General features: G+C 42.5%; 1 protein-coding gene across 2 annotated transcripts in view; it reads left to right on the top strand.

Moving 5' to 3' along the window:
* The window catches only part of LOC136667993 (probable E3 ubiquitin-protein ligase HERC1), an 81,933-nt gene that overhangs the window by 4,063 nt on the left and 62,525 nt on the right, over window positions 1–15,345 (top strand). For both annotated transcript variants that reach the window (XM_066645205.1, XM_066645206.1), the window contains exons 4-13: window positions 4,383–4,995; window positions 5,127–5,267; window positions 5,456–5,707; window positions 8,359–8,454; window positions 9,032–9,214; window positions 10,070–10,381; window positions 11,390–11,486; window positions 12,319–12,462; window positions 14,540–14,667; window positions 14,977–15,121. In XM_066645205.1, the coding sequence (XP_066501302.1) occupies window positions 4,420–4,995; window positions 5,127–5,267; window positions 5,456–5,707; window positions 8,359–8,454; window positions 9,032–9,214; window positions 10,070–10,381; window positions 11,390–11,486; window positions 12,319–12,462; window positions 14,540–14,667; window positions 14,977–15,121 (2,074 nt within the window). In that variant the 5' untranslated portion in view covers window positions 4,383–4,419. The remainder of the gene's footprint in view (window positions 1–4,382; window positions 4,996–5,126; window positions 5,268–5,455; window positions 5,708–8,358; window positions 8,455–9,031; window positions 9,215–10,069; window positions 10,382–11,389; window positions 11,487–12,318; window positions 12,463–14,539; window positions 14,668–14,976; window positions 15,122–15,345) is intronic.

The following is a 15,345-nucleotide window of genomic DNA, read 5'->3' on the forward strand; positions in this document are numbered from 1 at the left end:
TGCCCTTACATCGATTTTCTCTCACTCTCTATCTTTCTCCTGATCTCTCTCTTTCTCTCTCCCAGTTTGTGTTGGCTTCCTGTTAATAGTGTACAGTAGGTTCATCACACGTCAGCTCTGTGGGTGAATGACTGACATTTAACTGGCTCAGTGCTCATGTAGATACCTTCCTCATCCAGTTCAGACTCCTCAGAAGTCTGAGGTTGTCTGAGGCAAGTGTGTGTTAGCCTAACTCTGCCAGAATAAATGTTTACTGTAGACAATGAAATGCAGGGTTTTGAATATTGCACTGTTCCTCATTTTAAATGAATGAAAACAACAAGAGAATTACTTTTCGGCCTCTTTTTAATATTTCCAGCCTGACATCTGTCTTTTATTTTTAAGACATGATCTAAAATTACTTGTGGCTGAATATTACATATTTATAGTCACACTGAGTCCTACACTTGCAATGCAATGTAATTAGCCGTATGAATGTTTAGTTAAAGTGTTCTGGTATGTGCTGTAAGCCTCCCACTGAAGATGTAGAAGGTATCTGTTACTATTTATTTAATATTCAGCGTTTAAAATGTTAACAAATAAATTGTATTTATTGTTTTATATCCGTTTTAGAGTGTATATTAATTAATAACTAATACCTACTGTAATAAGATGATTTTACTTGTTGGAAACCCACCTACATTTTAAACTATGGCTTTAATCAGTGTGTAAAGCCAGTGGAGATCTAAACTAGTCTGGGCTAGTCCCTGAGTTAAAGCTTTGAGATGCTTGGTGTTATATTTTTATACATTGGGAAACCGTATAGCAGCAGTGGTGTAATAAATTCCTGGTGCAGTGATAAGTTGTGGGCACAGAGAGAAGGAGCAACATCTCCAGACCTGTCTGAAGCGAAAGACTGCTGGGTCATGTTCCCCTTGGCGACTAACCAGGGGACAGGCGGAACCCTTACTAAAGTATGAGAAGGCCATTGGGTCCACCGGTTGGGCACAGCTGAAACAAAGATTCAAGGCTGCCGATGAGTGAACTGTGAAAGTATTGTTAGCTACAACTGACACTGAAAACATTAGAATTTGCAGCTCATACTTTTCTTAGTCATTTAATGACTTGCAGTTTCTTTATGGGACAATCGGGGCAATCTTTATAATTATGATAAGCTTTTTAACCCATAAAAATGTAGAAACACATTGGAAGTATAGACATAGCTAAGGGAGTTTGTCTCCACAGCTTTTAACAGTTAAAAGCCTTTACTTATCTGTAGGGTGACCAGACGTCCTCTTTTACCCGGACATGTCCTCGTTTTTAGACTTAAAAAAATGTCCGGGCGGAATTTCACAAACGTCCGGGATTTTGTTTTTCTAGAGCTTACATAGAACTTCGAGAAATTTTGTTCACAAACTAGTCCCACCCTCCCCTACTCCGACTGGTTCGTTTGAGTGAGAAGGGGGCGTGGTGAAGTAGCCTAAAATCTTCTGATTGGACGGTCTGACTGTAGAGCTACCGTTATTGGTCGATAACCTTCTCTGTAAACATTTAATTGGTCAGTCTGCACCTCAGTAGTACCCCCCCTCCTCCTCTCTTTTTCACCATCTCAGATCTGGTCACCCTTCTTATCTGGGACCTAAGTTTTAGAACATTGCTTTCAAGATTTGACAGCATTCAGACAAACGAGCATTAGTGAAGACATGTACTGACACAGATTATTAGTTTTGGATTGCCTCTCTCCTGCTGCTTCACACTGCATTGCTAGGGAAATTATATCTTCCTCTGTGATGCTTGGCATTTGGTGTGGTGACCTTAGACTTATGTACAGCTTCTCTTCAGCATCCCGCTCAATTGACAAGACTTTTCTCTGGTGATTATTCAAACTGCAAGAACACCTGGGGCAGACGTTTCGAGCCCCTTATATCGATTTCCTTCATTCGAAGAGGAGTGAACATTTTTGAACTTAATGTGCATATGTTTTCCAAACTGTGTGCAAAACTGCTGTTAAAATAGACCACTTTTGTTTTTGTGTGTGTTAGAGAGACGAAGAAAGAAAGTGACTCAGCAGGTCATAGGTTTTCAGTGTGTCTCCGTTGGGTACAAACCCCAGTCCTGACTCAGTGAAGCTGACAGGTCAGTTTTTGTGATGGTGATGACCTCTGAACTACAAGACAAAATCAGGAGAGGATAGCACATGCTTGTTGACTTCAGATATGTCTATGCTTTGAAAAGACCTCACCCACCAAAAATATAGTACTATACTTGAAGAGTGCTTTCTGTTACTGATTATCATTTTTTGTTTTAACCAACTTTTCACTTCTGAGTAGCACATTTTGACTCCTAGGGCTTCAGTTAATAGATCAAACAAATGTTTGACATGTGCTTTAATGAATGTACAGAACACTAAGTTTAACACTTGTTTTTTGAGTAGCTGGGTTTAAGGTTAAGTGTAAGTGATACTTAATTAATTCCCTTGTGCATTTAATCTAACCCTGGCAGTGAATACACACACACACACACACGGGTGAGCAATTTTAGTTCACACATTCTAGGGGCAATGAGCACACGCATTCTCAAAGCGGTGGGTAGCCACTACAGTGCCTGGGCATTTGGAGGTTAGGTGCCCTGCTTCTAAATATTGATAAAAGAGCGACTGAAGTTCCTTTGTTTCTACCGCCTCACTGTGTTTGTCTATGTGTGATTTCATATGGGTGATGACTTTTGAAAGCTCCTGAGTTACACTGAGCCTTGTCTGTTTAACTTGGGTTAGTAATGAGAGGTTCATGTATGTTTTGCATACTGAATATCACAGTCAAATAAGTGTTTGGTCATGTCACGAAGAGCATAGTTGTCAGCTGCTTTGGTGTAATCAAGTTTAAATCAAGTTATCATGCAGGATATGTTTACTGCTGTATACATCAGGCAACACCATGTCAGCGTGCAGCAGCTCCTGGATGTTTAATGGGGTCGGGGTGGGTGGGGTACATTTGACAAGTGCATGCTCTTTACAGTAAAAAATAAAAAGTTGTTTATTCATATTACACTTATTTTGTGAGGCCTAGTGACATACTTCTTCCTCATTATTATCATCATTACCATTGGAATCTTCATTTTCACCTCCACTTCTGCTGATATGATAAAACTCCTCCCTCGCAGGAGAAACACATCCTTCTTTTGTAGAATTTTCTCTAGTTGAGTATTTTGGAGCATGCCCTTGCTTCTGTGTGCTAGAGCTGAGACACCAAGGCTCAACTACGGAACACAAATCTGGTCTGTGGCTCAGTTCCCAAAAGTCCTAGTGTGAAGAAATCTGGAGTGTGACTTTGTTCTTTAGAATTTTTTTTATCCTTGCCTGGTGTTGTTTATGCACGTCTGTTTATTTAATTCTGAAATCATTGAAGGTTATGTGTAGCTTTTACAAAACTTCTATTATTTTGTTTTGTGAGCTTCGTTTTTTCACAAAGCCTAGATATTGGTAGGGTGACCAGATCTGAGATGCTGAAAAAGAGGACACGTCTCCGGGGGGATCTGCCGTTGTATTCTTAGCTGAACCTATGTGTGCTCTTAGGTCCTTTACACCTTTATTTGCTACACAAAACATGGGAATTTATTTTTTAATTCATCCGAGAACTTACATTTACGTTTCGGCATAGCTGCTCGAGATGAGGGTGGGTACATGAGCTTTGCCTGACGTAAACAAGGACTACTGACGTGCAGACTGACCAATTAAATGTGTACAGAGAAGGTTATCGACCAATAACGGTAGCTCTACAGTCAGACCGTCCAATCAGAAGATTTTAGGCTACTTCACCACGCCCCCTTCTCACTCAAGCGAACCAATCGGAGTAGGGGAGGGCGGGGCTAGTTTGTGAACGAAACGCTTCTCGAAATTCTATGTAAGCTCTAGAAAAACAAAAAGAAATTGTGAAATTCTGCCCAGACATTTTTTTTAAGTCTTAAAAAAGAGGACATGTCCAGGTAAAAGAGGACGTCTGGTCACCCTAGATATTGGTAAAGGACTATCCTGTGTTATCAAACATTGTGGAATACCAAACACCTTGTGGTGCCACTCAGAACTTTGTCTGAAAGGACTGACAAAAGGGAAAATCAGCTGTTCATTTTTTGGAATATTAGAATTGCATTAGAAATGTTGGGCCTAAATAAACAGGCCAACAATTTCAAATAAACAGTCAAACACAAAATACAGTGGTGTATTTAATGTATTTATAAACAAATAAAGAGATCCACACAGTACACAGTCCTTTTAGTCACATTAGTGAAATTCAGTGTATTCATTAAGTAAGTTGTATTGTACCAAAGTAACTTAATAGATTTAAATTTGAAATATTTAGATGTTTTATTTATCTCTCTCTTTCTCTTTCTCTTTCTCTCCCCCCTAGCTGCATGCCCCTGTGTTTGTGAGGATAATGTGCAGCGATGGTGCCTTGTCAGACCCACGTGATGCTGAAGTGGCAGGAGCACCTGAACAGCTCCTGGGCAGCGGAGGACAGTGTACAGACTGCCACACGCTCCGGAGCTGCCTCCCTTTACGCCAAGTTGCTCCATAACAAGGAAGTGCTGGGCCTGGCTCAGCCCGTTCAGGACCTGATGGGGCCGAGACTGCCCGACTTCCAGTATGAGTCTAGTGCCGAGGAGGAGAGGGAGGAGTATCTTTCAGCTTTGCTGCACAGTCAGCGCTGTCTGGCCCACCGTGTTCTTGCTCGCACGCCATATGCTCTGTCCCTGCACCACAGACTCGCAGTGCTCCAGAGGGTCTACTATGCCCTACACAGCAAGTACCATGACCGCTTCCGTACCCCACCCCCACCACAGCCAGCGACTTCCTCCTCCTCTGCCACAGAAGCAGGCGCTCTGGAGCCCATTTCAGAATCATGGTCAGCGGCCGGGTCTCGAGTCAAGTCCGGCACGGACGTTCTGATTGAAATGGGTGTCCGCACAGGCCTGAGCCTGCTCTTTGCTCTCCTCAGGCAGAGCTGGCAGCGTGGGCGGCTGGTAAGTGTGGGATATACAAAGTAAACCGGTGTAGGATGCAATAGTAAATAATAAAAAATAGAGCAGTGTCTTCATCTTGGAACAATAGTGATATATTGTCACATAATATATATAGATTTTTTTACCTGTAGAGTCTGGAGGATGACCCACCCGATGTTGCCCTGTGTAACGAGGTGCTGGGCACTGCTTCCTCTGTTCTGGCTGCTCTGCCCCCACTCTCCCTGGCCAATGAGAACAAAATCCCAGCAGTAGGTCTAGACTGCCTGGCACAGGTAAGATAAGATAAAACGGCATAAACTTTGAGCTTTGACAGAAAAATAACATGTTAAATATGTATGATATAACATATCCTCACTGTTGTGCATCTGAAATGAAACAATTGTTAGAAATGATTTGTGTTATGCCAGTAGTGACATAAATATAGGGACATGGCTTCACTTTTAAATATGCCAATGTGAAGGTGAGTGACTTTCTGAAGAAGACGGCAGTGAGCGGCTCCTGGGCGGATCGGGCCGGACGGCGCTTGGCTCTGGAGCTTTTGTTAGGACTGGCTGTGCAGAGAGGGTCCTTGCGCTTCCTCTTGGAGTGGGTGGAGGTGGCACTGGCAGCATCAGCTTCATCTTCTTCATCCTCCTCCTCCTCCTCCTCTGAGCCTTCAGGCGTAGGTTATGAGCTGATCAGTCAGATCCTTCAACAAATGAGGCAGTATTCGGTAAGAATTTGTGCTTGTCTCTCTGAGTGCCGAATGTGCATGGCAAATAAAATATAAAAATTATTTACATCTAGTTCTTCTTAATAAATGTTCTTACTGCATTCTTCGTCATATATTCTTCTCATATTAGATCATTTATTCCTACATGTATGAATGGTAGTGTAGTATTGTATACCACTTGTCAAGGCTTAATGATGTTTAATGGATATCAACTGTGTAATGGATGTAGCATGTAAAATGGATGTACATGCATACCCTCCCCTTCCCACACACAAACGCACACCCACCCTTTCACGCACAGTGTAGAATTAGAGGAATCACTGTTATTCCTTAGCTAAATCCTTAACAGAGCACTTGGTGTCCTCTGCGCTTATTGGTCCATTAGTGCATTAGTCCCTTTAACATGCCGTATAACACACCCATCCACTGCTGTGAATTTAAAGGAGTGCAGGCAAAGCCCAGTGTTTGTCCTTACACACAATCTGATTTTGCCTTTTATTTGACCGGGCAATCTTGGCTGCCTGCCTGTTTCTGAAAGCCCCTGGCTGAAACGAGTCTTGGCCTGCTGTGTGTCTTTTCTGAGATTTATTCATGTCTTAATCAATGGCAAGTGCTCTGGCTGCCACAAGGCTGTTTGAGTTGAGTTCAACTGCCTGCTGCTGCTATTCATCACGGAAAAAGGGCATTTTGTAAGATAAAGTCAGAACAGGATTTATGTGTCGAGTGATAAGATACTGCTTAAAGTCCTGCAGCATGTTTTGAGTGAAGACAATGCCAAGATAAATGACTAAAAATCAGTTGTTTATTCTATCCCTTTTTGGGGTGAAACTGGATACTTGCTGAGGCTGGATGTCCTGATATCTCCTCATGCAACTGGTGCAGTGGATCCTTATAGAGAATTACAGGGGTTGGACAATGAAACTGAAACACCTGTCATTTTAGTGTGGGAGGATTCATGGCTAAATTGGACCAGCCTGGTGGCCAGTCTTCATTAATTGCACATTGCACCAGTAAGAGCAGAGTGTGAAGGGTTAATTAGCAGAGGGTAAGAGGCTCAAAATATTGCAACGCACACAACATTATGGGTGACATACCAGAGTTCAAAAGAGGACAAATTGTTGGTGCACGTTGTGATGTATCAAGAGCCACGGTATCCAGGGTAATGTCAGCATACCACCAAGAAGGACAAAACACAACGAAGCTGTCTGAGAGGGATGTTCGGGTCCTGACCCGGATTGTATCCAAAAAACATAAAACCACGGCTGCCCAAATCACGGCAGAATTAAATGTGCACCTCAACTCTCCTGTTTCCATCAGAACTGTCCGTCGGGACCTCCACAGGGTCAATACACACGGCCAGGCTGCTGTAGCCAAACCTTTGGTCACTCACGCCAATGCCAAACGTCGGTTTCAATGGTGCAAGGAGCGCAAATCTTGGGCTGTGGACAATGTGAAACATGTATTGTTCTCTGATGAGTCCACCTTTACTGTTTTCCCCACATCAGGGAGAGTTACGGTGTGGAAAAGCCTCAAAGCAGCGTACCACCAGACTGTTGCATGCCCAGAGTGAAGCATGGGGGTGGATCAGTGATGGTTTGGGCTGCCATATCATGGCAATACTTGTGCTAGATGGGCGTGTCACTGCCAAGGACTACTGAACCATTCTGGAGGACCATGTTCATCCAATGGTTCAAACACTGTGTCCTGAAGGCGGTGCCGTGTATCAGGACGAGCGTAGAAGTTGTTCAGCTCATCAGGGACTGAAGCACTGTTGGTAGATGGAACAAAGCTAGTTGGTTTATAGTCAGTCAGGGCGTGTATTCCCCGCCACGTACGCCGAGGGTCAGAGGAGGTAAAGTGCTCCTCAATCCGGCGTTTGTAGCAGTGCTTGGCTATAGCTATTAGTCTCTTCATATTGCCAGCAACCCCAGTGGGCGGTACAGAGGACTCTTGTACCCTGAGCCTGATCAGGACACACAGCGAGACTGGTGAAAGAGTGGTTTGATGAACATGAAAGTGAAGTTGAACATCTCCCATGGCCTGCACAGTCACCAGATCTAAATATTATTGAGCCACTTTGGGGTGTTTTGGAGGAGCGAGTCAGGAAACGTTTTCCTCCACCAGCATCACGTAGAGACCTGGCCACTATCCTGCAAGAAGAATGGCTTCAAATCCCTCTGACCACTGTGCAGGACTTGTATATGTCATTCCCAAGACGAACTGGCGCTGTATCGGCCGCAAAAGGAGGCCCTACACCGTACTAATCAATTACTGTGGTCTAAAACCAGGTGTTTCCCTTTCATTGTCCAACCCCTGTATAAAAAGGAACACCTATGAAATATTTGTCCCAGTTATTATTACTGATTTTAACAATAAAACATGTCTGTCGGTGTACACCAGTGAGACAAAACATTATGACCATCTGCCTAGTATCTTTTTGGAGGGAATGGAGGCTTAGGAAGTGTTCTACTGGGAAACCTTGTGTTGGGAAATTTACATGTCAGTTTGACATAAGTTACCTACAGCATATTATGCATAATGTATTTTCTCAACTGTGTATATTTTTATGGGCATGTGTAAACATTTTTTTCATGGTAAAGGCCATTGTAACGTTCTTGGATGTCTCTCTGTCTGTTGTTTTATCTTCACAGGGTTTCCGTGGTGATTTTGTAAACACTCAGGTGCTTAAGAAGGATGCAGATGGACTCTGCAGGCTTTCACACGTAGCGCTCTGTCTCTTTGAGGAGGTGTGTGTGTGCGCTATTTGCTTGGCCTTGATTAAGATCACCCACTGTTTCCATATGTTGTTGCTTCATTTAGAAGACTGAAGTTCTGGCATGAGCAGTAAACATTGCTGAACAGTCTGGCATGCTCTGTCAGACGTCGTTAAAACTTTATAAATGGCAGAATTTTCAGTGAAGTTCAATGAGTTTATAATTTGTTATAATCTAACAATTAAATATTACCAGGGTTTAGTAACGGTAACATTTTCTTAAAATAAAAACTGGGAGAGTCATTTTTATAGGGACAATTAAAAATATGACCAGTGCGACCCATACAGTTGTGCCACAGAAGTCTCTAAAGCAGGATTTCCTGGTGTTGTGACTAATGATGCAACAAATGTCGTTAAACTGCAGTCAGAAACTAAGGCATGAGCACTTTATTTGAAATGTTTTTAGTAACTGGCTAATTTTGCAACAAAGGTAATATCTGCTGCAATGCCTCTTTAAAAAGATATGTGATTAATTCCATAAATTAAAAATAATAGACTAATGAATTGCATTTAGTTATTTTGTAAAGTTGTTCTGACGATGTGTGTTTCAGATTTGTTCCCTGGCGTCTAGTTGCCTTTGCTCGTGCAGTGTGGGTTCATCATCCCCTGGCTCTGAGGGTGATGCTGTGAAGGTGTATGTTTGGGGCAGTAACAGCAGTCACCAACTGGCTGAAGGAACTCTGGAGAAGATCCTACAGCCCAAACTTGCACAGGGTTTCAGCGATGCACAAATGGTGCGCATACGTATCTTACCTGGTGGACAGTATAAGTCTGGGCTGTCTATATCTCTCACTGACAGCATTGTTCTGCAGCAGATAAAGCTTTTTTTATTACACCCAAGAACTGTGACTGTGGAATGTCAGTTGTCCCTTAGGATTATTAAAGTTTTCATTTACTTTATTTTTAGTGGCGCAGTTTGAGAATACAGTCATTGTGTTTTTAAGATAAACATGTGTTTTTTGTGTGTGTGTGTGTGTGTGGTCTTTTTATTTATTTACATTTTTTTGTGAACTAATTAAGGCAGCACGGTGGCACAGCAGGTAGTGTCGCAGTCACACAGCTCCAGAAACCTGGAGGTTGTGGGTTCAAGTCCCGCTCCGGGAGACTGTCTGTGAGGAGTGTGGTGTGTTCTCCCTGTGTCTGCGTGGGTTTCCTCCGGGTGACTGTCTGTGAGGAGTGTGGTGTGTTCTCTCTGTGTCTGCGTGGGTTTCCTCCGGGTGACTGTCTGTGAGGAGTGTGGTGTGTTCTCCCTGTGTCTGCGTGGGTTTCCTCCGGGTGACTGTCTGTGAGGAGTGTGGTGTGTTCTCTCTGTGTCTGCGTGGGTATCCTCCGGGTGACTGTCTGTGAGGAGTGTGGTGTGTTCTTCCTGTGTCTGCGTGGGTTTCCTCCCACGGTCGAATGAATAATTAATAAATTAATTTTGTTTTTACATTTATTTATTTATTTATTTTTTAAATATTTGCTTTCTTATTTTACTCTCATTTAGATACTTTTCCAACGTTTTGGATATATATATATTTTAAACAAGAATTGTGTACAGAGGAAAATCTGTATTAGTCCATTTCTAACATTTACTTATTTGTTTACAGATTGAGGCAGGTCAGTACTGCACCTTCTCAGTATCAGCTGATGGCTCAGTGAGGGCTTGTGGGAAAGGCAGCTATGGCCGTCTGGGCCTAGGAGACTCCAACAATCAGTCTATCCCCAAGAAGCTGGTGCTGGATCCTCCTCGCACTATGAGAAAAGTCTCTTCTTCCAAAGGCTCTGACGGTCACACACTGGCTGTCACTGCTGAAGGGGAGGTTTTCAGTTGGGGAGATGGAGACTATGGCAAGCTAGGGCATGGAAACAGCGCCACGCAGAAATATCCCAAAATCATACAAGGACCTTTACTGGGCAAGGTAAAAGCTCCCAATATACTATTTCTGTTATGTCAGTGAATGCATTGCAAAATTGCTTTGCCACTACTGTAAGCGTAGGGTTCATTGTTGTTAATTTTTGTGGACGGTTGCTGTATACATGAATCATATAAGGCATTGTGAGCAGAAGGATGTGAAGGAGTAGGAAGTAGAGCCAAGCTGTAAGCTGGCACCTTCTCCTCATTATGTTAAAGGAACATCCACAGCAAATGAGAATTTTATTGGGTACCATTTTTTTCATGATGCCCATTAGCCTCTATTGACTTTATAAAGAATTTATGCCATAACACTTTTACTGAAATATTCCACACAGGTAAAAATAATGTGCAGGTTGAAGACCAGACTGTCAGATTAGCCAACCATTTGGACAACAGTGACAGGCTTTCTTTCTGCTCTTGAATGCAGTTGAATGTATTTGTACCTTTACGTGCTGCCAAAGTGTAACATATCTGTGTATGTTCTCTGATTATATTGTGTACTCATTGATACACCCATTGGTCATTTATTGGACACCACTCCCTTGTAGCTCCAGTTTGTTTGTGTGTCATTACCATAGAGCCATAGAGCATTTGTTGACATTGGATGTGCAGTTTGTGTCTTCCCTTGCTCTAACCCTCATAGCCACTTTTGGCTCTCAGACTAGCAGTGACACTGAAGTATCCCAGAAATACAGAACACACTTGTACCAGCACAACATCGTACCAATGCTGTCTTTACTATACAGAGAATTGTCCCAATGACAGTGCTGTCATTCTGTTCCAGTACTGAATCAGGATAGAGGGAGGCTTATAAACTGGGCCACAGCACATGCAATTGTATACCCATTGAGTGGGCCTGGAAGATAGGTAGTGCCCAAATGATATGATTTTACTACTTGATCACTGTAATTATCATTTTATTGTATGATTTTTTACATCATTGTATTGTTGTGCTTGCGATTATATAGGTGTGCTGTCATCTGACTGTGTATGCATTGTATCATTGTGTCAGGTGGTGGTGTGTGTGTCTGCTGGTTACAGACACAGTGCTGCAGTAACCAATGATGGTGAACTATACACCTGGGGAGAGGGAGATTTTGGTCGTCTGGGTAAGTCTGTAAATGACTCTTAAGATTAAGGGCTGAATGAATTAATAATATGTATTTTTAATATACACCATAACGTTATGACCACGTTCTTGTTTCTACACTCACTGTCCATTCTCTCAGCTTCACTGTGCACAGGAGCACTTTACAGTTCTACCATTACAGACTAGAATCCACCTGTTGCTCTGTATTCATTGGTTGCTCACTTACACCCAGTTCTTCAATGATCAGGACCCCCAGAGCACTACCACAGAGCAGGTATGATTTGGGTGGTGGGTTATTCTCAGAGTTGAGGTGACACTGACGTGAGAGTGGTGTGTTAGTGTGTGTTGTGCTGAGTTGCTGAGTGGATCAGACACAGAAGCGCTGCTGGAGTTTTTCACTCTGATGGACTGAGAATAATCCACCAGCCAACAGCATCCTGTGTCCACTGATGAGGGACTTGAAGGACAGCAACAGATTAGCTACTGTCTCTGACTTTACATCTAGTAGGTGGACCAACAAGGTAGGGATGTCTTACACAGTGGAAAGTGAATGGACACCGTGTTTAAAAACTCCAGCAGCACTGCTGTGTCTGATCCACTCATACCCGCACTGAAAATAAACCATCAACCAAATCATACCTGCTCAGTGGTGGTCCTGTGGGAGTCCTGACCATTGAAGAACAGGGTGAAAGAGGGTAATAATATTTACAAGGCAACAAATGGATTATAGTCTGTAATTATAAAAGTACAAAGTGCTCCTGTATGGTCTGGGGAACTCAGAGAATGGAGAGTGAGAGTGGTATAAAATTTTCACTCTCTGTTTTTCGCATTCTCCCTGTGTGTTTTTCTAGGCCACAGTGACAGTCACAGCCGGAATGTTCCAACACTGGTGAAGGACATCAGTGGGGTGGGCCAGGCAGCCTGTGGCAGCTCACACACCATCGCTGTGGCTCAGGATGGACGCATCGTCTGGTCATTTGGAGGAGGAGACAACGGTCAGCTTTTACATTTCTGAACATGATCCAAATCCCACAAACCTCTCAGCAGTGCATCTGAATCATCTTCTCTGTGTCTGTATCTGTATAAAAATGTTTCAGAATGCTTAAACCTGATTATTAATTTGTTCTTATTGTAAAGCCAAGCGACATTGGAAGGGGGTGCTTTTCCCTAAAACATTAGAAATAATAAGTAAGAAAAATGAATTTGTCTGTACTGTGAATTGTCAAGTTATTTACTCATTGAAAATGGTGTAAAGGAATAGTTCACCGTAAAATATAATACATTAGAAGGTCTCACTGAAGGGTTTACTGATTAAAAATATTAACTGCGTTAAACCCTCTATCCTCAGTACAAAGATAAACACTTACTTCATGTAGGCTAAGGGGTGTTTTACACTGAACAATCACTGGATTAGAAACAGCTACCTTGGATCTATTGTCATTGTCCACATTATCAGCTCTAATTACCATTAAAGAGCACTTTGTAGTTCCACAATTATAGACTGTATTCCACCTGTTTCTCTGCATACTCCTTATCCCTATTTCACCCTGCAATTTAATTGTCGGGAGACCTTCAGAGCAAATATGATTTGGGTGGTAGATCATTCTCAGTGCTGCAGTGACACTGACGTGTTGGTTGTGTGTTAGTGCTGATTAGGGTTCGGCGGTATTGTGATAATACCGTATATTGCAGTATTTAAAAATGTTGACGGTATCTCAAAATGAGAGCGGTAAATTTCCGGTATAATTTCTGTTCTGTGTCTTTAAAAGTTGGCTAAAATGTTCAAGTGCATTTAAGAGCACCACAGGAAGGGGGAGGCTGTGGGAGCGCAATGACTGCTGATGTCACGGTCTGAAAACACCGGCCCAGTATCCCACCGCAGTTGTAAGTTTAGTGCTGAGTTTGGGTTAAAAGAGAGAGGAAGAAACAGACAAAATCCTTCACTCGACTTTGTGCTCACAGGTATATGGTTTTAGTCTCTAAATGTGTGTGTTTTCAGCCTCAGTTCGCTGTAAAATCTGCTGTGGTGTGCTAAACCACAAGTGCCTTTTAGCACCAACTGTGCTTCTAAACAGTGTACACCGTGTTTCACTTATTTTCTAACTTTTCTGTTCCTTCACCACCAGTGGCTGAAATTTGCTCTCTCAGAAATGGGTTTTTTATCGTCAACACCTGTGTCAGTGTTCACTGTCGGGCTCAGTTTAACTAAATTCACTCGACTTTGTGCTCGCTGACATAAGGCTCAGCGCAGACCGACAGAGCACCCCCACCCCACGGTAATACCTATGAAAAATGTGGATACCGCCCATCCCTAGTGCTGGTACGAGTGGATCAGACACAGCAGTGCTGCTGAGTTTTTAAAATCCTCAGTGTCACTGCTGAACTGGGAATTGTTAGGGAACACCAAACAAAAAGCAGAGCAGCATCCTCTGTCCACTGACTCAAGGACGACCAACACAATGTGTGCAGCAACAGATCAGCTGCTGTCTCTAACTTTACGTCTACAAGTACAGAGTGGACAGTGAGTGGACACAGTGTTTAAAAACTCCGGCAGCACTAATGTGTCTGAAACAGTGCAACACACACAGACATACCACCACCACTATGTCAGTGTCACTGCAGCGCTGAGAATGATCCACCGCCCAAATCATATCTGCTCTGTGGGGGTCCTGACCATTTAAAAGCAGGGTGAAAAAATATGCAGAGAAACAGCTGGAACACCAGAACTGGAATTGTAGAACTACAAAGTGCTCCTGTATGGTCAGTAGAACTGATAAATGGACAATGAGTGTAAATGCAAGGTTGGTGTTCCTAATTTAGTGTGATATGCGTTTAAACCGTGCGTATACATATTGTCACTCTCCAATAAAAACATGTATCATTTCAACACAGCAGCTGTCGTTCACACTGTGTGAAAGTTTCATGATGAATGTGTCAAATAGAACTGCTGTAAAATGACATGGAATAAAATCTTTTTACATTGACTTTCATTGAAAGATAAGAAGGTTTATTCCTTCTCCTGTGAAGTTGCTGTTTTGGAGAGCAACAATAATGTGTATGTATGTTTTACAGGTAAACTGGGCCATGGGGACACAAACCGTGTGTACAGACCCAAGGTTATAGAAGCTCTACATGGTTACATTGTCAGGAAAGTGTGTGCTGGAAGTCAGTGCTCACTAGCTCTCACTTCTGCTGGACAGGTATTCACTTGTATGTGCGTATTTGTTTATAGTAATAGTACACTAATGCTAATTATGTTTGAAACTCTTTACCTCTGGATGACATTGGCATAAAATGTTGTTGTCATGATAGCTTATGTCATATGTTAATGCTCTTTTTGTGGCAGCTCAAGACTGTATATGACATCTTCTATAATTTGCTTATGTCCTGACCATAAATTGACCATTTTGAAGACACAAGTTTACATTTTCTATTCATAGACTTGCCTGTGCTTTAACAAGTCAGTCACAATACACTTTTTCCCCTCTGTGTGTGTTTTTTGTTTGCAGGTTTTTTCCTGGGGCTGCGGCTCGTGTCTAGGCTGTGGTTCATCTGAAACCACGTCTCTCAGACCTCGTTTCATAGAGGAGCTGAGCGTCACTAAAATCATAGACATCTCCTGTGGAGACAGCCACTGCCTTGCACTGTCCCATGGTAAAAGGACTTTTGGAATGATAGAACTCTCCCTGTCACAGTGCATTCACTTACAACTCTGGTGTCTGTTAATCACTAATAAATGCCTTAAGATTCAACTTTATCAGCTATTGACTAATGAGTATTCAAAAACAAGATAACACTACCAAGCGTAAACACTGCTTAAGTTTAAAGATGAAGCCTTTGAGAAGCTAGATGTGTTTCACTAGGAAAAAGCAGTCAAC

This window comes from Hoplias malabaricus, chromosome 15 (genome assembly GCF_029633855.1).
Source record: "Hoplias malabaricus isolate fHopMal1 chromosome 15, fHopMal1.hap1, whole genome shotgun sequence".
NCBI lineage: Eukaryota > Metazoa > Chordata > Actinopteri > Characiformes > Erythrinidae > Hoplias > Hoplias malabaricus.